The sequence below is a fragment of the Dioscorea cayenensis genome, chromosome 10 (assembly GCF_009730915.1).
Source record: "Dioscorea cayenensis subsp. rotundata cultivar TDr96_F1 chromosome 10, TDr96_F1_v2_PseudoChromosome.rev07_lg8_w22 25.fasta, whole genome shotgun sequence".
Classification (NCBI taxonomy): Eukaryota; Viridiplantae; Streptophyta; class Magnoliopsida; order Dioscoreales; family Dioscoreaceae; genus Dioscorea; species Dioscorea cayenensis.
In genome coordinates this window covers 20839876-20867286 of record NC_052480.1, presented here as the reverse complement: position 1 = coordinate 20867286, position 27411 = coordinate 20839876, and the positions used below count along the sequence as shown (strand labels likewise).

Below are 27411 nucleotides of genomic sequence, written 5' to 3'. Positions count from 1 at the left end.
TAAACTGAGTCAATTCAATTGGTGAGGATGAGCCACATCTGGATTCCGTTGTAACTACCACGGAACAGTGTCCATGGGATCATTTCTATTATCCTAGTCATAATTTTTTACAAGATATTTTAAAGGTCAAAAAGAAGCATTTTCGGTAAATAATCTTTTTGAAACAGATAGGGCAATAAAATAAAGGATATTGTTATAATTTTATATTTTACAAGGGTATATATATATTTAAAAAAAAAAGGATATGGGTTAATTATTCTGAGTTTACCCCTGCTCTCAAACGAAAATTTAGGATGTTTAATCAAGGATAATATTCGATAAAGAAAATTTTATTTAACTCAATCAGTGATTATATTAATATTGATATTTTTAAAAATAATTATTAAAATAATTTACAATATTAAATAATTAATAAAAAAATATGTATTTATATATATTTTTTAAATACATATGCAAGTAAAAAGTTTAAAATTTACATTTTGTCACACCCACCCACTTCTACCGAGGTAAATGTGGCACCCATCAGTTAAAATTCCCTTTTAACTGGAAACTGACACCCTGTTTTAAACAAAAGCAGACCTACAAATCACAATTTACAATTTTTTTCACCAAGTACATGTTCAAATACATAAATACAATAAATATAATTACTCTAATTTGCGGGTACAACCGCTACAAGGTCATGACACCAATAACAAGAAAAAAAGAAATGAGGGACCCACTGCAGTCCCCTGGATCGAACCCTCGACTCGCTCTAAACCCGATCGGGTAATCTAGGTTCTCGCCTCCCCTGCAGCCTACGAGACATTCAGTTGGTCAGTAGTGGCTTAATAATTCCAAATACTTAAATACGATGTATATAAAGTATATAAATACCAATTTCTCAAATAATTTTTCCAACTTTTCCAAAAATACCGGAATTCTAGCAAAAATACATTTTTTTAAAGAACTTTTTGAAACATAAATTCATCATAAATCAATGTCAAAAATAACTAATAATATAAAAACCATTCTCAAATCCATAGCCCTGAAAAACTCTCCCCGGGCTTAGCCGCCGTCGCGACTAGGTTGGGAGCCGTCAAGGTCTTCGTAACCTCGACGTCTGGCCCATCGGGTCCCGTGTGGTGACTCCGGGATCCCGATGTATCATCCAATCGTGGCTCTACGCTCCCACCGATCTCGACAAATCAACACCCGAGTCCACCACGCCACCTCTAAAGGTCGGCCCGTGGGAACCCACTATCGCGAGTAGTCGGGGCTTTAGCGCCGTCACCATCCAAACCAACATGTAGATGCAAAGAACAATACAAAATCAGTATAAATCATAACATATGGTCCTTATCCGGGACAAACATTCACGATGACGATACATGCGATAATACCGATAAAGTCCAAATACAAAATACCATTCCTATGCCAGGAATGAAAACCAGTCCCACAAATATTGTCGGTAAAATATTTTAATACACGCACACGATTTCACAAATCATTCCAAATCAAAGCATATATAACCATCCAAAAATAAATTCATGAACCGAATAATTAAATCACATATACATGTATTTATACTATTTATAAATACGTATAATTATATGAAATTGATGTATCAATACGATTGTCAGGAACATCAACGGCAAATAAATATACGTATACCCTCAACATTATACGCTAATTAAACATGATAAAAAGAAATACTTAAACAATTATTTTCAAAAATACTAGCCATTAAATAATTATTTCAAAAATAATAATAATTAATCAATTATTTAAAAATAATAGCCACTACCAACTCACTCCGGTGTCCTTGGGTTCCTTGCTAGACCCTGAACTCCCTCCCAAGATCGAACAACACCTAATGTAATAATATAATAAAAAATAAATAATATATTTAAACTCAAAAGAAAAATACAAAAAATAATAATCAATTCTCTATTGGGCCCACTCACTCCAATCGGTTAAAATCCGACATTGCATAATCAAACCTGGCTTTCAATTGCACTTAAACCAACTCAATTTAGACTAAACACGCTAAACCAATCTGAACCAATCTCAATTCCATTGAACCAAGCTCAATTGTACTGAACCAAACTCAATCAAACTGAACCAGCTTGAACCAACTCAATTTTTTTATTCAAAAATCCTTTTGAACCAACTTGGTTCAGTCCAAAACCCCTTAACCCAAATCAACTGAACCAAACCCAAACCATCTCAACCTGATTTGATCAAGCCCAACTCAACCAAATTAATTCAACTCAATCAATTCGATGCAACTTGGTTTGATCCAACCAATTCAACTTGGCTAACTCAACCCATTTCAATCTAACCATTATCATTAACCTCCTAATCATCATAATCATCAATTTAATTAACTAAACCAAATTTTTAATCTCGGTCTATCAAATGAACGCCTACAGATGAATTCCCAGTAATCTCATCCCCATTTTCAAGCAATTTCATCATGTTTACAAAAAGTTTTTTTCAAAGTAATTTCAATCAAACAATCATCCACGATAATCTAACATGATTTCAAAGACTTAAATCCAAGCCAAACCTCACAAAAACATGTTAAATTCAAGCATTGTTGCTCGAAACTTTTAACTAAAAATTTATATATCATTCAAACCAAAATAACTCCTTACCAGGACTCCCGTGAACTCTCCCAAGCGATCTCCAAGTCTTTTCTCTTTAAAAACCTCTAATTTCTCTCATTTTCTTCATTAACTCTCGGGTTCTCAGTAGCAAAACTGGTGGAGAAGAAGATGAACAACACTCAAGTCTCTAGATTTTTTTCTCCAAATTTAACTTTCAGCCGAAATTTACATTTAGTCCCTCAAAACATAATTCCTTACAAAAACAGTCCCTGAAAAAAACTCATGAATGGTCCCTGAATTACAAAAATAGTATTCTCAAAAGATCCTTCTAAATTATCCAATGGTCCTTGGATTATAGTACAACATTTCAAAAAGATCCCTTCCATCTTACCTTTCAGTCCTTGGATGCCAGAAACATTTTATATCAATCCTTTTTCTATTACTCTTTAACCCAAAATCTTTTATAAACTTTTACACTTAGGTCCTTGTTATTTCCACTTGGGGTTTCTCAACAAGATTACTCTGTAGAAAAATTCTTACTGTAACTGTAGTAATACCCTGAATATATTTTCCAACAGGTATCCAAAGGTTCAGGGTATTACACATTTTATAAGGCTATATATGTAAATAAAAAAAAAGATTTAGGTTAATATGACAATCTGGGATTCTCTATCCGTGTATAGTCCCAAAGATCAAATTAAAAGTTTTAGAGGTGGATTGGTTGTTTTGGGATCAAATTAAATGTGTTAGGTTTTTAAGGGCTATTTTATAGGGGTAATATCATGGTATTACGATATTACCTCCGAAATGTAAATTATATAATTTTATATTGCCTCGTTTGGTTATATAAAGTGGAAATATCATATTTTCAGAATATGATAACTTAGTTAATATTACAGAGAATATGATTACTAACTCCGTAGGTGGTAATCTCATATTCTTTGCTTAATGTGAATTTTTATATTCATCATTGTGATTGTGACTGTGATTGTGATTGTAATTGTCTAAATGTGATAACTTAGTCAATTTTTTTTTTCTCTTACATTTATGATTGTGATTGTTTTATTTTTCTTATATTTATGATTAGGATTATAATAGCTTTGATTTTTCTTTTTGTTTTATTTTATAGGCTAAGCTATTATAATAGGTAAGAAAACCTACCTTGGTTTTGATGAGAGTATTTTAATAAAAGACAATTTGTAATAACAGATTTACTACTCATCAAACACGGCAATATTACATTACAATCATATTATTTTCTTGTCAACCAAACACAAATTACACATATTCCATTCAATATGACTTGTAAATCATATTCTCAATAATCCTACTCCGGACAGTAAGATTCTATGAATCAATCGCCCTATTGTGTTTGGCTAGAAATAATGATTAAGTTAATTTTTTTTAAATAATAGTTATTATTTAGAATTATCAATAATTTAAAATTTAATTATTAAATATATTGCCAAAAATAAGTTGCTAAGAAATTATAAGATGTTTGGATGTCCCATCCAAACAAGGAATGAAGGAAAACTTACCCTATTAATTTTTTTTACATAAAATTTAATTATTTAAATATTTTTCTTTTTCTTAAAACTAGATATAGCCATATAGGATTTGGGTCATCAGGGCAGGTTGGACACCATAGGTGTCCCTCCTAAAACAAGGCAGTGGGCCCATTTTCATTCATATATATTTCAGTGAGGAAAATGGGCCCCCAATTAAAGTCTATTTTCTTTAAATTTTGTGGGGCACCCTTAGACTGACATCAAACTATTGATCTTGGATTGCATTCTCTGATCTTGCTTGGATTGGATCCAGAAAGTTAAGCAATCATCCCAATCATATATATCTCTATTATAATTTTATATACCTAAAATTTAATATTATATATATATATATATATATTATTTTAAAAATTTTAATAGTTGCAAAATTAATATTTTACATAGATACGTAAAATAAACTTATTTTCTTTGTTACATTTGAACCCTAAAATTTTTTATGGTGATTAAGTCAACATTGTATATATATATATATATTATAAAAATTTTACACTAATTTTACTCACTGCATTTAAATAATTTTTTTTTATTTGGAGTAATTTAAGAATTTAATAAATTTTGATTTTTATTATTGTAAATACTCAATATTAATATGATTTATAACTCATTCTAATGGTAAAAGAGTATGTATACAAATAAATCAAACTTAAGAGGCATACATATCATTTGGTTTCACCAAGGAGGAGCATATACATTATTAAGTGAAATTTTATATATTTACGTATAAAAAATTATTTAAATATTCTTTCAACTATTACAGTGCTTTTATTTGAGTCACCGAATTAGGAAAAATTTCAATTAGATATTACAACTTTATATTCATATCCAATTAAGTCATTTATGTTGTTTACATCATTAATGACAAATATGGTACATGATACAATACATAAAATTACGCTATGTCAACGTGCCACGAGGCATTCATAAAGGGAATAGGGATTAGAAATTTAGTAGGGAGCTCGGGAAAAAAAGGTTTCTCACGGGTCAAAAATGATACTTCGGCCACATGACATGAATGACATCACGTAAGTTATGTGGCATATCATGCCATAGCAGCCTATCGTTAATAGTATGAGTACGAGTGACTTAAATGAATGTGAATATAAAGTTGAGATATTAAATTAAAATTTTTTATAATTTGGTCACTTTAAATAGGAGTACCCAAATAGTTGAGTGACTATTTAAATAAATTAAAAAAAAAACTATATACATTGCTGCACTGATCATCTCCTTATTATATTTATATATATATATATATATTATGTTCATGTGACAAAAATAACTATTTAAATTTGTGGGATCTCTGTGTTGAGACGCAGGGTTTGGTAAAATAATGCAACTAATTAGCACATGAGGAGAGAATGTTGCTTGTTTATAGAGGGATAATTTAAATAAAACAAAGTAAATAAATTGTTTATGAGTTTGAACATCTTATTGATATAAACATAACCAAAAAAACAACTCCTAAAAAACAACCAATGGGTGGAAAGAAATTGATCTGTCAAGTGAGTTCATTGCCAAAAGCTTATTGAGGCTATTCAAGAAATATTTTTTTATTTATGCCATTAATTAAATATTGTTTTGCTTTTTTTTATTAGTTAATGAGTTAAATTATAGTAGTGTTGTACTCTGCTTTAGATTAAATATTAATTTCTTGCTCTTTGGATCTAGAGACAAACCATGCTTAAGTATATAATATTAATTGTTTTCTTACGTAAATACCCCTCTGAAGTAGAAGGGTATTACTGTAGTTAACAATTTTTTTATAATAAAGATAATAATTTCTCTAAATCAAAAGAGATATATTAATTAATTTTAGCGTTAAATTTATTCAAATATTACCTTGAAGGAGCCATATGCACAAATAAGCATTCTTATAATGGTATTTATACTATTATGATTTTAATGATATATATATATATATAATTAAGCTTTTTTTAAAAGGGTATATAGGAAAAATGATTTTTCACCATAGAAGTGCACAATTATGATTATTTTATAGGGCATATTAGTAATTATATACATACATAGGGGAATGACAATTACCATTTTATGAGTGGCTTAAGTGTCTTTTACATAAAATAGTTCTCACTTCTCATGCATGTTTTATTTAGGAAAAATTAAATGAGATAAATAATATTGTTGTTGAGATTGAACCCACCGACAATGAATATTAAAAATAAAGAAAGAAAAGTTTCACACGATATATATATTAAAATTAATATATACGTCATATATCCATATATAAAAATATCTCAGCGATATTTATTTATATTAAGTAATTTGTATATAAGAATACAAACCAAAAAACTAAATTTGTAGAAATAAGAAAAACTTAACATTTTCAATTTCTAGTATATAAAAATAAATAAATAAATTAGTTTGGATAATAAAATAATATAGTTTGCTCATAAACACACAAAACACATGATGATAATTTTTTTAATAGTTTTTAACCCCCTCACATATCATTTCTCCAAAATAAACACCTCAAGTGAAATTGTAAAATTTTTAAAATTTTGATAATTTATAATATTTTTTTTTCTTACCTAAAATTTGTCAAAGGTATTAATTCATACATTTCTAAAAATAATATCGAATTAATGAATCATGCTTTTTTGTGCAAAATGGAGCTACCAACATCCAAACAACATGAACCAAATTATCAATAAATAAACAAATAAATAATATCCATTATTTCATCATCCATTTTTAGTTAAACTTAACTCATTACTAATTCAAGTCATGAAAATTTTTAAGAAAACCAAATCTCACTGCATTAAATACAAATACACAACAGTGTCCATGAAATCCATGCATGCAAAGTTACTCTATCCCTCAAGAACAACATAAAAGATCATGAGACCCAGACAAGATGCAATCCTGACCGTTGGATTTAGTTTGAGAGAAAAGCATAAAATGCACCGGCGGATCAACGTTAACAGATAGAGGAAAGAAGACACTAGAACCAAAAGAGGTTGAAGAGCCAGACAAGAACACACCTGGCCAGACGGCACGTGTGAGTGTGTGCCCTCACACCCTCGCACGTGCCTCGCTATTTAATGCCACGTCTGTGTTCCTCTTTCTCCTCTCTTCTCTTCTTCTTTGAGTTCATCTTCATCCAAAGAAGGAGAGAGAGAAAGAGAAGGAGAGATGGGAGAGGTATGATGCCAATTTCAATGAAAAAGATGTGATTTTTATAGAGATTTAATGAGTTTTTATGCTTTCTAGATTGAAAAAAGTGATCTTTTTTATTATATTTGTGTTGCTTTTTTTGGAGAATTTTTTCAGGAAGAGAAGGGAAAGAAGGAGGAAGAGAAGCCAAAGGTTGAGGAGGAGGAGAAGAAGAAGGATGAAGGAGAAGCGAAGCCAGTAGCGGCGGTGGCTGCGGAGGAGGTGGCGCCGCCACCTCCACCACCTCCTCCGCCGGAGGAGATTGTGATGCGTGTGTTCATGCATTGTGAGGGTTGTGCTAGAAAAGTTAGACGTTCTTTGAAAGGATTTGATGGTATTGAAAGAAAGAAAGAAAGAAAGACTTTTTCTGTATTTTTTCTGTATTTTTTCTGCTGTTTTTTTGGTTTTGATTGTTTTGGTTTTTTGGAATGAAGGAGTGGAAGAAGTGAAGACGGATTGCAGGAGTTGGAAGGTGGTGGTGAAAGGGAAGAAGGCGGCGGAGGATCCATTGAAGGTGGTGGAGAGAGTTCAGAAGAAAAGTGGGAGAAAAGTTGAGCTTTTGAGTCCAATGCCACCACCAAAGGTAGAGAAGAAGGAGGAGGAGAAGAAGGTGGAAGAAGAGAAGCCTAAGATTGAAGAGAAGAAGGAAGAGGTCTTCTATTTAATTTTATTTATTTATTTATTTATATTTGATTTTATTTTTTTTGTTTCATTTTAAGTTGGGTTTGATTGAGACTTTTGGTTTTTATGTAGCCTGTTGTGATATCAGTTGTGCTTAAGGTGCATATGCATTGTGAGGCTTGTGCTCAGGAGATCAAGAAGAGGATTCTCAAGATGAAAGGTTCTACCTTTTTCTTTTTCTTTTTTTCTTTTGCTTTTTGTTTTCCAGATTGAATTTATTTTTAAATTCTTATCAGAATCCATCCTTGATTCAACTCATAAAGTTCAAATCTTTTCATCAGATTCATTCAGAAAGCTTTGCAACAGATAACACTTAAAACACTTCCAAAAAAAAAATCTCTTGTTTTTTTTCCTTCATTATCTTCTTCTAAATCTCTTCAACAGATAAAAATTAACTCCGAAATACACCTCATTCTTCACCAAAAAATAAAAATAAAAAAGTTGCAGTCTTTTCAACTAAAAACTCTAAAATCTTAAAAACTAAACAATAATAAGAAAAAAAGATTTAATCTTTTATTCATGGATTCAGGAGTGCAAGCTGCTGAAGCAGACTTGAAGAGCTCTCAAGTGACAGTGAAGGGAGTGTTCACCGCGCCGGAGCTGGTTGAATACGTCCACAAGCGCACCGGAAAGCACGCCGCCGTCATCAATCAAGAGCCGGCCGAGAAGAAGCCGGAGCCAGCGCCGGAAACAGAGCCAAAAACCGACTCCAAAGCCGACACCACCCCTGCTGTGGACTCCAAAGACAAGCCCGAAGCTACCGCCGGCGACGCCGCCGCCGCCGCTGAAAAGAAGGACGAAGCAAGCAATGACGCCGGAGCAGCCAAGGATAAGGATGCCGGCGGTGAAGTGGCGGCGACGGCGGCGGAAGTGGCGGAGGAGGCGAAGGTGGTGGAGATGAAGAAGTATGAGTACCTGTACTATCAGAGATACCACCCGATGGAGTACGCTTATCCACCGCAGATCTTTAGTGACGAGAATCCTAATGCGTGCGTTGTCATGTAGATTGACCGTTGGATCGTGGTTTATACATATTTGCGATAAGGACCCTTAAAGTATATTGAATTATTAATAAGTACTTTTTGGGTGCTCTTTTTTTTGTTTTTTTTTTCTCTTTTTGCTCTTTTGTAAGAAATGGATGGAGAATGCTTTTTTTTTTCCCTTTTCCTTTTTTTTCTTTGGTTTATATATATAATTATCTGGGTTTAATTGCAAATCTCTTTGGTCAATGTGTTTGATATATATATATATATATATATTTGGAAATTATTATTTATGAAGTAATAAATTCCAATGCAAAGTAACAAATAAATTGGTTAGTTATTAGTAGCACTTAGAATAGGATAGTAACATTATCCTCGGTTAATTTTTATGTGAACAAAAGATCAAAAATTCTATGAATATTTTTTATTTTGATATTTTTAGCCTTTAAAAAATATTTTTTCGATCTGAATTCTTATAAAATCACATTGTTACTTTAAAGTGTGGCCATGGTCATGATCAACTGGTTATGAGGGTAAGAACTCATCTTCTTTCTGTTTTTGATTACCTTCTTTCTTTTTTATTACCTTCCTCGTGTATGTATAAGACCGAATCCATAAATAATAATTAAAATAATATATAATTATAATAAATAAAATAGTTAATTTTTAGGATTTTTGATTTTTGAGGGATTAAAAGGAAATAAATTAAAAAAAATAGAGAACTAAAAAATATAAAACAAAAGATAATTACACTAAAAATATTTTTTTTTTGGAGTCTTTTTACTTATCACATTAGAAATTTTTTATAATATTAAATATATTTTTTTAAAATTTATCTTTTAATTTAATATATTTATATAACTTCAATAAATCACAATTAACTAAATATTAAATTTATACTCCGCTAGCGGAGCTTTAAATATGAGTTGTTTTGAAAAATAATGAAATTTTTTATAAAATACCATATCACTACTTGGCCGAAGCTCGAAACTAGAAAGGTGCCGAGCAACTTTCGAGGGACAAGTGTTAGTCAAAATAGTTTGGGGAGGTTGAGTCCGTAAAGAAAGTATGATAATTACTTACATTAAGCGACCAATTAATTTTAATCAATTTTTTAATCAGTATAAATTCAGTAAATATGACAAGTAAAAAAAGGACAGAGGGTATATTTTTTAATAAGATATTAATTTTTTAACTGGGGTTGTTATTGCACAAAACCCCAATGTCATTTATTTATTATGTTAGCTTTAATTTCATGTATCTCCTTCTTGCCTCTTGTAAAATTGAATATTTTCCTAAATATTCTTAAATCATCAAAATACACTTTTACAAAATAAAACCCACAAAATCCAATAAAATCACAAATGCTTGAAATTGTTTAAAACTTAAAAAGTTAACCAGTAATTAAAATTTAGCTGAAAATTAACTATATTGTTGAGAAAATATTTAATTAACCACATGGTTATTTTAGTAATTATAGTAAAAATATATTTGCAATAGAAAATAATACAAGAGGGTTATATGCAAATTACACTTTTAATTTAATTTATTTTTTTGTAATTTTATATTATAATGATTATAATTCATTGAATAGTGTTGATTTTTCTTTTATTTAATAAACAGAATAGAAAAAAAAAAAGAAAAAAGAAAAAAAGGTCCCAATCTCATGACCTTCATGTCTCTTGTTTTGGCAATTGGAAAACATAAAGTTTGTATTGTGAAAAATGATTATGTACTCTTTTTGGTGATGTTGTTATGTCATATTTGAGTGTTTTTTTAATGAACTGAACAGTAACAATGACTTTGATGGTTGATGTTGTGAGTTGTGACCAAATTTAACTTTCTTTTTTTCCATGTATACCCTTATATTTATTTTTAATCATTTCAAGTTTTACAAAAATATATTTAAACATATATAAAATTTACTTGGGTGAAGAGTTATAATTTTAATGTAAAATTAACCACCACTTTTTTTTTATTGACATCAAATCTTTCACATAAAATATTTATTTCAGAGAAAATCCTAGATTAAACTCTAAGATTCACATAGTCTAAAAGCATATATATATATATGAAAATACAAAAATTTTATACTTGTGCATGTTCCTGATTTATTTAAAAAAAATATTATAGTTTATTTGTTAATCCGTGTATAAATATATTAATGTAAGATTAATAAAATTAGAAAAAAAATTTATATACGTAAAGTGAAATTAATATGTTTTATATTATAAAAGATCATTTAAATTTTCAAAAATATTTCACGTGTATTAAATTTTTATTATTTTTTGTACCAACCTATGAATTTATTTCTACCATTAATAGCAAGGACTAATTGACAAAAATTATAGTAGATTCATGACTTTTGTGTATTAGTAGCACAAAGTACATGGGTTTTTTCAGTCAATGTACAAACAATTGATTATTTATTTCAATGAAATAAATAATAAACAAAATAATTTTTTTTACATTTATATCCATTACAAGAACATTTATTGTCCAAACAAATGTGATTGTTGTATTTATTTATTTTTGTCAATATAAAAATTAAAGTGAAATGAATGGTGATTTGATTTATTCCGTAAGATTCTGTCATGTAAACATCTACACAGTATTAAATATATATTTTTTAATTTTTTGTAACAATTGATTGGATGCGCTTTTAATTATAAGCCGCTAAATTATATTACTATTATTGAATAAAAATAAATAAATAAAATAAATATTTTTGAAAAAATATATATTATGCATAGTAACCATAAAAACCATGAAAATGTATATATATACAAATAAAATAAAGTTGAGGGGGTAACTGAAAATATCAAATTTAAGTTTTATTTTTTATTATTTAAATTATTTTAATATCAAAACCGTTAATAACTGCTGCTATTTGGATCTATTGATGATGGAAAAGCACAGATCTCGAGGCGGTGAGAATAAAGGGACGGTGCCTGCACACACCGCCCACTAGGCCTCACCACCCGACTTTTTTCCATCGCATCGTGAATCGTGCAAATGTGCAGATCTCGAGGCGCACGCCGCCAGCGTAGCCGCATCTCGTGGAATCGTACGGTCGTCTGAAGGTGGGCCCCGATTTGTAGATTCTCTGCTGACGTGGCCCAAGCACCGCCTCCGTTTTTATGGCGGTTTCGTTTCCGGTTTCAGTTTGAGGTTTTTACACGCCACCCCCTGACTTTTAAATTTATTATTATTATTATAATTAGTATTTGGGCTTAAAATAAATAAATAATTTCATATAATTATAATTATAAATTATTATTATTATTATTATTATTATTATTTTCAAATGCAACCAGCGTGGTATGACAACGCTACACACAAATTGATCGTTTAGCTTATACTACTTGAAGGTATGAGATTTGAGGCTTTTGAGCTATAAACTATAATAATTTTTAATGGGACTTTACAGATCAATATCGCTAAACTATGAATTTGTTGGTAATTATGATCTTTTAGTTAAAGTAAATATTTTTTTATTTATTTATTACTTTCTCCGGTTTTTTTTTTACTTGTTCACTTTAATTAAAATCATATGGATTAAGAAAATTAGTTAAAATTAGTTACTAATATGAAATTTATATAAAATTATATTAATTTTTTAAAATTATCTCATTTAATATATGTTTTAAAAAATATATAGTTGATATAATTTATTTAAAGAAGTAGAAAATATTATTTTTTTAAGATTTATCTTTTTATATTTAACGTATTTTTCAAAAAATCTTTAAAATGGGCTAATTAAAAAACGAGGAATAATAATTTAATAATTTATATTTTAGATGAAAATAAATAATTTAAAAATTAAATAAAATTAAACAAAGAAGAGACCGATAATTGCAGAGAAATGAAGGGGGTCGCCGGGTACATTTACTTTATCTGCAAATTTGATCAGACGGTCAGGAATGATCTGATGGATAACACGTGGAGGCTATTGATTGGGGGATGGTGTGGGTAAACGGGTTTGGGGGTCGAAGTGGGGTGTCACGTGGAGGAAGTACTCCTTGTCTGTGAAAAATCCACAAAATGCTGAGTCATATGGGACCCACCCAATATTAATGTCTTATAATAATTAATTAATTTCAAGTTTTCAACTGATTGGTCTTGTTTTTGTTTCTTTTGTGACGCCGTTTTCTATTTATTATTTTCTATGTGAAATTATAAAATATTCTAAAATAGTTTATTATTAGAGGAAAGAAAAGTTAAGCTCACTACCGCATCTTTCACACAATCTTACATTACTATTCATAATAAGATTATCAAAAATATGATTTTGAAGTTATATGCATGGAAATATACCCCTTTTTTATTTAGTTGATAAGCTAATATTTTGATTAAAATGTACCAATATTAATTTGATGGTATTGACCACATCAAAGATTATAATAGGGAAAACAAATCACTTTTTATTTTTTTTTCAAAATATGAGATTATTATCTCTTCAAATGATAATATATTGCCCTAGTAATATGATATTTTTACTCAAAACAATCAAATAATACAATATAAAATTATTTTATCTACATTTATGGAATAATATGAAATAATCTGATGTTACCTCCAACCAAACGTTGTATTAGAGTTGTCAAATTACCCTAAAATCAATAGGGACCTGATTTTTTGCCTTAATAGGAGGTCATGGCAGGGATGAAGCTGAAATTTAGAGAACTAGGTTGGAGGCAGTGATATAAATCCTCAATAGGGATGGGAGAATCTCTTTCTCCACCACGTCTACAAAATATATAATGTATGAATATATATTTGTGTGTACAATACATCATTTGCGAACGTTTATAAAATAGTAGGGAAAAAATGGGGAGGGAGTTGAAGAGTGGGTGGAGGTGGGTTGCCTTGGATGTTGATGCAACAACCAAAAGAAGCGGGATTATACAAATTAATAAATATATATACAATACTACATGTTAAGTTAGATATTTAGAGAAAAATTTATGTATGTTTTTTTAAACAGCAAATTAATTACTAGTGATTAAATAACAATTACTAAAAAAGAAAAGCTAAATAAAACCGTAAACTTGTATTATCCATATTTTATGTTTTTGAACTTTTAAATAATTTATTTTAATGTTTAAATCATTATTAGAAAAAGTTGTTAATTAAAATAAAACTTAGGTTAGGGATTTTGAGTAAGTGATGGAATTAGCGAGTTAATCCCCATGAATTTTAAAAACCATCTTTATTTATGTATTTCAAAAGTTAGCAAAAATTTTATATGATATATATATATATTAAAAATAATATATTTGACATATATATATACAGGATGGGAAATTCCTGAACCTTTTATTTATTATTTTAAATTTAAATAAAATTTAAAATTATTCTACCATACTTCTTGCAATTGCGTTAGTGTTTATTAAAGGTGTGAGATGGAGCTCACTCTCATCACAGCTACGCTAGCATGATTATGCCTGACATTGCCTTACGTCTCTATAGTGGCAATAGGAAGAGCTATTTTCGATATTCTATTAAAATATTAAAAAACATATAAAAATGATATGAAAAAAAATAAAAAACAATAACTAAAAGCTTAAAAAAAAAAAAGTTAAATTGACTATTTGATCAAAATGAAAATATATGGTAAGTTTTTAATAATTTTATTATTGTTATTGTAAGATTTTCAGATAAATCAATTATTAGAACCATGCAAATTGTGACTATCACTGGTTTAAAATTTGTTTTAAAAAGAATTAATTTTCTAGAATTCAAATGGAATAAAACTGGGGGAAAATACACCATTTTTTCATTTGAGTTTTTGCATATTACCTTTTGGAAAATTTTGGAAATTTTTTTCTGTTACAAAAATTGGCTAGTTTCGTTAGCTATTAGAGAGAATGGAGCCATTTTTTACTCTAAATTCTTATCAATGTCATTATTATATCTTTATTTTGCTTTCTTTTCAATCCTTGTTCATTCTCAAATGTTACATTTTAAGCTTTGTGTAAAGTTTTCTAGTATTTATGATTGATTTCTTGCATTTGATGCATCATAAGGTCCCTTTTACATATGTAAGCTATAGTAATGGTTAGTTCATTACTTCAAAACATCCATGATTAATAATATCAATTCTTTATTCTTTTTAATTTTTATATGTATATTTGAAGATGGAATCATCAAAGTTTTATTATTTCTACCGCTATCCTTAATTTGTTCATTAAGAGGCTCAAAAAGCAAAGGGAGGAATGAATAGATGAACTCCAAAGTATTTATTGATATTATATGCTTTCATGTCAATAGAATAGGTTACTCATTATTTTGATGATTCCTTTTTTTTCTAGAAAAAAAAAATTGTATACACTTGAAATCCCACTAATTATTAGTAGTGTCCTCCATCGAAGAATCACCATTGTTCTTTGAGGAATAGGCCATGCCTATCAGTGTGTATATCTCATCTACTTCCTCCATTTTGAAATATAAATCGTTTTGGAAAAAATATATTCTAAAATAGTTGTCATATTACAATATTAATGTAATATTTATTCAATTTTTTTAATTTTACTGATGTTCAATTTTCTAAGTTATATAAATAAAAAAAATAATATTTATACTCCCAAGAAAAATATATGATTTTAAAAGAGGGGTAGTCTAGTAATTTAGTTGATTTTTATATTAAATTTTTTAAAATTTAATGCTACTTTTAATTTTTACGCAACGTTTTTAAACGACATGTATTTTGGAATGGAGAGAGTAAAACTAAAGAACTTTGTGTTTTAAGATTAGTAATTATTTATTAATTTTCAAACAAAGATAATACTAACTTATGCCACCTCTATTCTGTAATACAAATCTGATTTTTTTTTTCAAAATAATTATCATTTTAAAGTAACAAATTTATATTTATTTTTTGGGAAAATTACTTATTAATCTCTGGAACTTTTTATTTATTCCAATAAATCAATCTGGCAAAAAATTATTCTCTGCAATCCCTTCTTTTAACAACCAATTCCATTTCATCTCTCTTGTCATCTTTAAAAGTTCAAATCATGTTTGACAATACACAAATTTGAATAGATTTGCCAAATAATAAACAGATACGTAAAAAACAAAAGAGCGTAAGTAAAAGTCATTTAGGGTGATGTAATAATAGTAAATCCAAGCATGAAAAACCAAAAGAGTAAACTAAAAAAATTGAATGTGATGTAAGAATAAGTAAAACCGAGGTTATCTCAGTCATTGGACTTAAAAAAATAACTTTGAAAAAGAGGCACCTTCAAAAGGACTTTCAATTTTTTTAAATTATAAATAGAGTCATATTTAATGGACCAATAAAAAAATGCAGTTTAGTTGTTTTGGTCTATTTTTTTATATTTTTAATATATTAATATTATTTTTTTATTTTTTTGTATAAAAATGTTAAACAATTTGTATTTCACATATAAATTTTTGGGCTTTATTTTGCATCCCAAGAAAAAAAGAAATTGCAAAAGTTGTGGAAGGCATTAAATAAATTGACCCATTAACATTCAACAATGTCAATCATCCTTGTATTGATTCCATGCAACAATGACCATTGGTTTTTAAAGTTTCAAAATGTTACATTAATAACAAGTTGAAGCATGAAAAAGAAGAAATTAATTAAACAAGTGACCATATGCTGTTGTTGTTGACAAGAAGTTTGTGAAAAGTTATGTAAAGATGCATTTACTAAGCATAGTACAAAGCACATTGTGAGGTAGTATGAAGCCTAGAGACATAAATGGTACAAGCATAGGTTGATTGAAATTGTAGTAGGTCTTCTAATTTCAATGACAAAAAGAAGAGATATCAATGAGAGTGTCATAAAAGAAGAGTCATCATTTGACTAAAAATAAAAACTTTAAAAATAATGTAGGGGTAGCCTTTATAAAATTTTCATTAATCTTAAATTATTTATCCTTGTAAACCTTAAAGGTAAAAGTATGTAAAAATATGTAATTATTAATTGTTTTTATTTGTTTATACCTAATTTTAATCAAAAGTAAAAGAAAATTATATAATTTAATAAATTGTGGTTTATCCACCTTATTCATTATAAAAAGAGTAAATTGTTCTTCATTATTTATTTCATTGGTTTTGGATGAAGGAAATAAGAAGATAAACATTTCTAGGATATATAAATAAATATTAAAAAAATTATTAGGTGTAAAGATTTTTGCATGAAATTTCATGCAAAAATATATAATGGTTAATATTTTCTGAAGCAATTTTATTTGTTTTATATACTCTTGTGAACTGGACTCAACCTAAAAAAATCTGTAAAAACATGAATTATTTTTTATTGTTTTATTTTAATTGAATTTGAATTATGAAAAGGAGAGGAAAGAAACTCTAAAAAAAGTTTATAAATAAATATTATTTTTTTTTAAAAATGATCATTTATTAGGTGCATCGATTTTCACTTAAATTATCTCATAAAAATATGTACTTATTAATATATTTTAGGAATTGTTGATATGAAAATTTGTCTTTCTTTTTGAGATTTGAATAGATAATGGCTAATGACTTCGATGCAAAGTAATCAAGGTTTTGGTTTTCTCCTCTAAGAAATTCCTCTAATTTCCCTTGAACCCCTTGTAGTGTGGTCTTTTTAACACGCCCCTTTGATTAATAAATAAAAACAATGAAGTCAATTTAAGTTTTGGGGTCTAGATGACTAGAAATGTCAGTGGGATGGGAATCCCTCGCCTGCTCAGGCGAAACATCCTCCGCTGGACGGGAGCGGGAAACATTCCTCCCGCTTAGCAAGCGGGGCGGGGATTGGGAATGGTCTTCCCGCCCCACAGGGATCCCCGCCCTGCTCTCTGCGGGAAACCCCATGGGAAATCCCCGCGGGGAATCCCCAAAAATATATATTATATATTTTTAATATATTTATTAAAGATTATTTCAACATTAACATAATATTATATATATATATAATCAATAAATATTTATTTGTTAATATTTTTAGTTATTATTATGAAACTCATAATTATTTCATACAACTTATTAACTATTTAAATTTATATATTTAATTAAAACATATTTATTTAATAAAATCTTAAATTATTTTAATAAAATCATTATATAATATATTTACAAAATTCAAATTCAAACTTCTAATTTTTCAAATTTCTAATATTCATAAAAACTAATTATTTATCTTTAAAATAACCCCGATAGTTGTAACCCCGATGTTGTAACCCACATATTATGTTTTGGTGGGGGAGGATTTTTCCCCGCAGAGAATTTTTACCGGAGAATCCCCGCCCCGTGGAGAGCGGGGATGGGGACGGGGATCCCATTCCCCGCCCCACTGACATTCCTATAGATGATGCTCCTATGCCTAATTAAATCAGTTAGGAGATCTCTCTCAAAAAAAGAAAAAAGTGTTAGGGCATGTTTGGACAAAATAAAAAAATATGGCATAATTTTATTATGCAGGAAGGGCAAATGATTATTATAGAAATTATAACATATTTTATTTCTACAAAATGAGTGTTTGGTTAACAAAATAAAAAAAATTACAAAGATCGGCCGGTCAGCGACTAGAGCGCCGGTGGACCGGTGGCCGGTCGTCGAAGGCTGGCCGGACCACCAGTGGACCGCTGGCGTGTCACTGGAAGCCAGCCGACCGATGGCCAGACCACCAGTGGATTGGTGACAGGTCACCGGAGGTTGGCCGGACTACCGGTGGATCAGTAGCCGGTTATCGGAGGCTGGCCGGACCACCGGTGGATTGCCAACGTGTCATCGGAGACCGGTGGATCTATGACCGGTCACTGGAGGGCGGCCGGACCACCGGTGGATCGTTGTAGTGTCATTGGAGGCTGGTGAACCTGTGGTCGGACTGTTGGTTGACCGGTGACTGATCACCGGAGGTTGGCCAAACCGCCGACTAGACCGGTGGCCGGTCACCTGTCACCGGAGGCCAGCCGGGCCACCGGTGGACCGGTGGTTAATGGCTGGATCAAAAAAGAGAATGAGGCTTTTTACAATAAATAAGAGTGGAATAATTTTTTATACAATAATACCTATATTATGTCATAATTTTATACTCTAAAATAATTAGCCAAACATTCAATATGGCATAATTCTTAGAAAATATTAAATTGATCAATCCAATTGGCCCTTAGTGTTTTCTTTCGTTTTTTACACTCTTTCACCTTGATGGCTTGATAATCTTTTATATATTACTTGCTCCACTGATTTAGTTTTATTTCTTGTGGAGATTCATTATTCCGTTTAAATGACTTGCCTTTGGCTACATTTTGGAGATTTGTTCTCCTCAAATTAGATGATTAGTTGCCCTTTCTACTTCTTGATTTTCATTCTCCCTCATTAGCTAGGATGGTCAAGTGTTCAACATTAGATTTACCAGTACTGAGTAGACCATATGTCAATGATTCACATCATACCTTAACTTATGATATATAATGATAAATTATTTTTTGTTATGCACTTATATATATTTTTTGAACATGAGTTTTATGGGCGTGTCTTCACAGTTAGATTTGCATCTATTGAGAATAGCAATGGGGCGGAAAGGGGTGGAGGCGAAACAAGTTTCCAATATCCTTGCTTCCCTTGAACCATCTCCCGTGTCCTGACCTGTCCTGTTTTGTCTAAATAGTGATATTTCTAATATCACAACCGTTATTATGGATTTTTTTTACGCCCGTCCTCACCTGTCCGGTCAATTTTTTCAAACCTAGTATTCTTATATTATTTTTTTATATGTTACTTTTTTAAACCTATATTATGTATATATAGGGGGCTCCTCTCTCTCTCTCTCTCTCTCTCTCTCTCTATATATATATATATATATATGGTAAAATCATCAGCCGGTTTTGTTTATTAACTGTTGACTCTTTTATTTTATAAAACCCGGATTTTTATTATTTCAAAGTTCTCTCCCTCTCAAATATCCCTCTCTTTTGAAGGGTTTTTTATTTTTAGAAAATATTTTTTAACAAACTAATGCCAATCCTAATATCCCTCTCTTTTTAGGGGTTTTTATTTTTTAAAAAATATTTTTTAACAAATTAATACCTATCCTAATATCCTTTTTTTTATGGGTTTTTTTATTTTTTTAAAAAAATTAATACCTATCCTCTTTTAATATTTTATAAATTAACAAATTAATACCTATCCTCTACAGCATAATAATTTTTTTAAAAATTTATTTACAATTTTTTTATATAATCTATTAATATTTATTTTATATAGTGTATTTACAAAAATTTATGTTTTAGTTTTTGGTTTTACAAATTAGTTTACATAATATATAAAATTATATTCATAGTAGTAAAGTTTTTTAAAAATGTATTGTTTAAAATTAACATATAGATAAATTTTAAAAAAAATTTAAAAATTTTATTAATTAATGTAATTAGCCCCTACCCTATAATTTCTGGCTCCGGTTTTATATATATATATATATATATATATATATATATATTTAAAATTTATATAAAAATTATTAAATTAGAATTAATCTTATATTTTATAAGAGTATGAGAAAAAGTAAAAAAAATGTTTTGCTTCAAGAAATTATAAAAAAACCCCTATATATATATATTACTTAATTTGCTTAATAGGGAATGGCAGGGTGGTTTTGAAGTAGGTGTTTATTATTATATATTTTACATTTTCATTTTTTTTTTGGTGATGAAAATAAAAAGGGAAAAAAACCTCAACCTATTATTAGTAAATATATTTTCTTGTAATATGGTAAGGGTAAAAAATTAATTACATATTGCCAATGCAAGCAGTTTTGTCCTTTATCTCAAATCATGTCTTTTAAAAGGACACATTTAAAAGGAAAAAAAAGATAAAGAAAAGGAAGAGTGTCATTGAAGGTATATATAGATTTTGAAGGTAGAAAGAAGCTTGAGACACAATTTCCACCCAACAAGGATTTCAAGACAAGGACACATCCAAAGCACACCAAATACCACCACCCAAAGGTAGATATTGTTGGTGAGATGTTTTTTTCACTTTTTTCTTTAGGATAATTGTAGTGATTTTGTTAAATATATATATATATATATATATTTTGTCTAAAGTGAGAGAACCAAATATTTCTCATTACTTCTTAATATTAATAATCATGAAATGTCAATAAAAGTTAAGAAGGAATTTTATAATTTTTGATAATTAATTTAACAAGTATCTTTATGAAAAAAAAAGAATTAGTCATTTTACCACAAATGTACTGAATAAAAAAGAAAAATATGTAAATTTACAAGTGAAAGGACATCATGGAAAATGATGACGTGGCAGCAAATCGGATGCGGAGTTAGGAGCAGTCGGATCCGGATAAAAATGTGCCCGTTAAGGAGATCTTAGAAGATCGTACGACTGAGCTTTTCTTGGATGACCCATCGCGTTATCGTCACGTGCGATCAGCCTCGGGTGGTACGTGTGCATGGGCTCCACGTCAAAATGACCCCAGTCTTGTTTTTTTTATAAACAATTTTTAATGCCATGCTACATACACATGTAGTGTATTTTATTTTATTTTTTTTACACTAAGCGACAAGCACTCAATTTAAGATTTAAGTAAAAAACGAATATAAATATGAAACACATTTACAGGCTCAATAACACTTTACTCATGCCTTAGACTTCGATTTTGGAACTTCTCCGAAATAAGAAACTTACATAAGGGACCCAGTACCAATAGACCAATCAACCATTGGTACATACATGCACTTTGTAAATTAAACGTGTTTATATAATGACAATAATTTTATTTTGATGGATCATTACCATGATTGGATGGTGTTTTCTTTTAATTGAAGATACTCAATAATATCATCTGCGTTTGAGTAAATTGGCACTAAATGAGATGGATTCGAATATCAGATTACATAGGGTCAGGATACAGATATAGACATGTTAAGATATTAAGTCAACACTTATGCATGTTTTTGATGTGCCTCATAAATCAATCATAATTATAAATTTATAAATGACAAGAATAAAACTTAAGGTTATTATTATTATTATTATTTTGCAAAGACAGGCCACACAAGATTATATTAAATAGGTGAAGAAAGCAGGTTGTGTTAAAGTGTGAACAACATGCTGTAAGAAGTTCATCTAGAAAAGTTTCTTATTAAACTAAGAAGAAATAAATGTTTTTAGAAAATAAAAAAGAAAAAATGTATTGTGGTTAAGCAAAATAGTAATTAAATTATTAAAACATAAAAAATTGGGGGTCCATTATGTACCAAAAGAATTTTTTTTTATTTTTATTTTTAAGGATTGATTAATATTAAGCATATTGGATAAAAATAAATAAAATTAAAGAAAATTAGTAACCTGCTAACAATTATATTGCTGACAAGAAGCACATCAAATAAATGAATGTAATTTAATATTTAAAATAACATTATTATTTAGGTTGGGTGACCAATAAGGCAGTAAATGAGTCAATTTAAACTCGGTATGAGATTAAAAAAAGCTTACTTGAGCTCACCTGAATTTTAATTTTGGAAGCTTTTGTTTGGCTCAATTTTAATTGTGAAAGCTTCAACTTGGCATTATTGTGCTTGATATTAAAATTAAATAAATTTATTTTTGAGAATTAAAACTCAAGTAGATTTAATTTGACATTAAACATCATTTATATTTTTTATGTTTAAAAATAAATAATATTGTTACAATTTGTTTGTGACCGAATTCTATTTGCAATTGGATGTTTAGATATTTTTTTTTAATGATTCACCATGTTAGAGGTCTTACCTACAATCGAAATAAATATATTTCTTTAGATTATAATCTTAAATTATAGTTATTAACTATGAGTTTGGATCTCATCAATCAATTTGAATCTTAGTAGAATTTGATGGTCTAATGACTCTATATGCAAAGCGATATAGTATAACAAATTGTAACATGAACACTATCCCAACATTCTGTGTATGGGAATACCAACAGAATATTTTTTGTGCTCAATTTTCAATATAATGGAATATTTTCTCCTCTATCAGTGATTTTTTCCAATTTTGAGTTTCTACATTAATATGCATATTTTTTTTTTCGTCTCTTTTTCTATTTCTTGCACATCATTACCTTTATCCTTTACAAACACAAACTATATAATATTATGATCTTATAAATATATAAAAATTACAACATATTTCTATATATGTAATTGTTGAGTCTTGTTAGGATGAAACTTAGCTTGAAATTAATTTCGAGATAGAAAATAGGAATTGAGCTTGAACGGAAAGCTTAAATTTTAGTTTATAATTTCTAAGGGTGCTTGAGTTGCAGTGAAAAGCTTGATCAATTCACCACCATAATAATTGAAATAAATATTGGCTTATGGTTCATATATTAAAATTGATTGTCACCTGAATAAAATGAAAATTATAGTAGGAAAAAAATAAATTATTAAATATACAAAGAAAACAATTCTGTGGGCTATGGCTCGTTTTTTGGGCTTGGAGAACACTATAGTGTCCAATTTAAATATTATAAAGTCTTTTTTTCATTATAAAAAATTCTTTTATATGGTAATTTTACTGTTTTTGTGTTATTATTATTTTTTTATTTTTAATTGTACTACATATACAAAGTGTTTGTTTTTTATTGCATACTCCCTTGAAATGGATAAGATATTTAAATAAACAATATATTTGGTTATATCCCGATGATAATTAGTATTAGTTATTTCTTGTGATTGTAAATTATATTGAAGATTTTATAAAAAAATGAACTAGTATTTAGTTTTTTTTTTTTTATTTTTCTTTGGGTGAGATAGTGGTGTCAACTAGGCTGGGCACGGCCCAGAACCCCTAGCCGTGCCAGGCTGGGGTTCAAAAGAACTTCGAAGCATAACTCTTGACATCTAGGGTTTTGGAGGAAAAGGCAAGGTAAAAAAAATCGGCTCTTATGCGGATTCAGACGTGCAAACCAAATCCCGCTAACGAGAACTCGAAATCCTCTACCTTTTAGCTGTATATTTTGAATTTCAAATAGTAAAAACCAATATATTTTTTCCATATATTTCAAGGGTAATCGGGTTTGGATTTTCTTTTAACGGGTTTGGCTTTGGTTTTGGATCCATGATCTAAACGGATTGATAACAGGTCGATAAAGATCCGACCCATGTGTAAGTTCCGTTTTGCCCTTGAATTTTGAAATTTTTAATTTTTAATTTAATTAATTAATTGTTTTTTTATCTACGTTTATAGAATAAGTTTTTTTTTTTAATTTTAAGATCGCATTTAATAAAATTGAAAGTAATAAAAGAAAATAAAATGTGCCCAATATTTTTTCAAAAAAAATTAAAAATAAGAGTTTTATGTTGACTTTGAATGTTAAAAAGATTTATTGAATTATAACCACATAAATAAGATTTTCGTTAATAATATCTATTTAATCAAAATTTGTATAACGAGTTCATTGTTTCTTTGCTATATTCTATTTATGGATGGATTAATACAATCAATTTATTAATACTAAAAATAATTAGAAAAACAATTTTTGGTTTTTCCTTTTCTTTTCTTTATCGGTCTAAATTAAAGAGTTCTATTTTAAATGGATTAAATTAATAATTAATATTAATTATATTAATATTAATAATATATATAAAACAATTCACAATTGTCTTCAGCCATTCCCGCCTGCGTTAGGGTTGCACAATCGTCTTCAATCATTCTTGCTGGTGTTAGGGTTAAGAGTTAGGCTTTTCTGATTGTGGGTTTTCGTTGAGTTAGGTTGAGTTGTGGATATGGTTGTCGGATAAGGGGAGAACAACGGGCTGTCGCCAGCGGATTAATAACGAGTTGAAAAGATCCGACCTGAAATCTGACCCATGTGTAAGTTCCATTTTGCCCTTGAATTTTGAGATTTTTTTTAATTTTTAATTTAATTAATTAATTATTTTTTTATCTATGTTTATTGAATAAATTCTTTTATTTTTTTAAATTTTAAGATTGCATTTAATTAAAAATGAAAGTAATAAAAGAAAATAAAATGTGCCGATATTTTGTCAAAAAAATATTAAAAATAAGAGTTTTATGTTGACTTTGAATGTTCGAAAGATGTATTCAATTATAACCACGTAAATAAGATTTTCTTTAATAATATCTATTTAATCAAAATTAGTATAACGAGTTCATTGTTTCTTTGCTATATTCTATTTATGGATGGATTAATACAATCAATTTATTAATACTAGAAAATAATTAGAAAAACATAACTTTTTTTGGCTTTTTCCTTTTTCTTTTCGTTATCAGTTTACTATTAATTATATATTAATATTAATAATATACATAAAACAATTCACAATCGTCTTCAGCCATTCTCGTCAGCGTTAGAGTTAAAGGTTAAGGTTAGGATTCTTTGATTGGGGGTTTTCGTTGAGTTAGATTGAGTTGTGGATATGGTTGTCGGAGAAGGGGAGAACAACGGGCCGCCGCCACGGATTGATAACGGGTCGAAAAATATCCGACCCAAGATCCGACCCATGTGTAAGTTCCGTTTTGCCCTTGAATTTTAGGATTTTTTATTTTTAATTTAATTAATTAATTGTTTTTTAATCTACATTTATAAAATAAGTTTTTTTAAAATTTTAAGATTACATTTAAGAAAAATGAAAGTAATAAAAGAAAATAAAATGTGCCGATATTTTGTCAAAAAAAAAAATAAAAAAATAAAGTATTAATAAATTGATTGTGTTAATCTATCCATAATCAATGAACTCATTATACTAATTTTGATTAAATAGATATTATTAACGAAAATCTTATTTACTTGGTTATAATTTAGGCTTTGAATGTTAGTAAAAAAACAACTTTTTGTTTATCTTTATCAGTTTAAATTAAAGAGTTCTATTTTAAATGAAATACATTAATAATACAACTATATATTAATCTTAGTGGATAGTTCCTCAAAAGCTCTCTAGCTGACATTTGGACTATCAAAATTGGTTTAATAAACCATATGAAAGTACTCAATAGCCCTCAAAGGTTCATTTCACCCTCTCGAAATGAAATTTGACAAATTAAAACACAATTAATTTCAGAGAAACACAATTAACAGAAACACAATTTTAAACCTTATCACTAGACCAATTGTCACATAAGTATTGGTCATCTGTCATTTTTTGGGATCAACACCAAGTCTTGGCATTTTTATTCTTCAACCAAATTTATTTAGTCTGAAAGACAGATCCCAATCCTAATCAAAATCCCTCCCTTCCCCTTCACCCAAATCAAAACTTTAGATCCAACAATCCAAAAAAAAAAACCCGACATCTTCGGCGAAAAACATGAGTAAACACATTGACATCCAATCGTAAACATCAGCAGCAGGTAAATTGCTCCACTCACTCCGCATGCTGCATGTGATTCGGAGCAGTCTTATCACATATATTTTCATTCCAGCATGCAATATTACACATAATTATATATATATATATAAACATACAAGTGCAACAACAAGTTATGCACCCTGAAAGATAAATATATAAAGTAAAATTTATTGAAAAAAAAAAGGCCTTGGAAGGGAGGGAATCGTTGAAAGCGCAGATGCCATGGCAGGATGAGCAGTTGGAGAATTAGGAGTCGTTGAGATACCAAGTGACGGAGAAGGTGGTGTTGAGGAGGAGATTTGTTGAATGGGGGTGAGAGTGACAGGAGTGATTAGAAGAGTGGTAGGAGGTGAAGAGACGATCCGCTTAAGAAAGGAGTTGGTTTTGGAAAGAGGAAAGAGAGCAGAAGAAGGAGGAAAGAGGAGTTGAGCGAGCAAGGGAGAGAGTGGCAAACATTGTGGAGAAGATGGAAAGGAGAAGAAGAGAGGTTGATGGGATGGAGAGGGAGACAAGGGTAGTGAGAGAAGGGAGGGGAAGTGAGAAGAGGGGAGAGATGGAGGGAGTTGGAGGAGATGGAGATGGAGAGGATGAGGAAAGGGATGGAGTTAAGCGATGATGGATGAAGAAGGAGGAGGAGGAGGAGGAGGAGGAGCAGTTGATTTAGAAGGAGGGATGGCCATAACCGGGAATGGAGGAGAAGGGGAAAGATGGGGATAATAAAAACAATTGAAGAAAAAGTGATATATTCATATGTATTAAGATTTTTAGTAGATAACATATAAAAATATAGTTATTTTTATTATCACATATATTTAACAATTTTATAAAGGGCTTTATGTGCTAATTCAATTATTTAACAAATTTAAATTATATATTATTTTAAATTTAGTTTATTTATTTTCACTATTAATAAATATTGTTTATTTTTTTAATAGCATATAGTTACACACTTTGTAAATATAAACATGGATTTTAAGTAAAAATCCAGTACTTTAATTGCTACATATGTTTTTTGTATTCATAAGAAAGCTATAATTTAAATTATTATATTAGCCATTATAATATACAAAAAAATAAAAAAATAAAAAGTC

At 29.1% G+C, this 27411-nt stretch overlaps 1 protein-coding gene across 1 annotated transcript; it reads left to right on the top strand.

Annotated features, from left to right (window-relative positions):
- Positions 1-7195: 7195 nt before the first annotated feature.
- Positions 7196-9089, top strand: LOC120270021 (heavy metal-associated isoprenylated plant protein 7-like). The gene is made up of 5 exons (XM_039277029.1): positions 7196-7318; positions 7448-7664; positions 7765-7982; positions 8084-8171; positions 8541-9089. The coding sequence occupies exons 1-5, from the start codon at positions 7310-7312 to the stop codon at positions 9014-9016; spliced, it is 1008 nt and encodes a 335-aa protein (XP_039132963.1). The 5' UTR covers positions 7196-7309; the 3' UTR covers positions 9017-9089.
- The last annotated feature ends 18322 nt before the right edge of the window (positions 9090-27411 follow it).

Excerpts from the sequence above, each read along its gene's own strand:
- LOC120270021 (XM_039277029.1), top strand. Across the intron at positions 7,665-7,764 it reads TTCTTTGAAAGGATTTGATG|GAGTGGAAGAAGTGAAGACG; the intron begins GTATTGAAAGAA and ends TTTGGAATGAAG. Across the intron at positions 8,172-8,540 it reads GAGGATTCTCAAGATGAAAG|GAGTGCAAGCTGCTGAAGCA; the intron begins GTTCTACCTTTT and ends TCATGGATTCAG.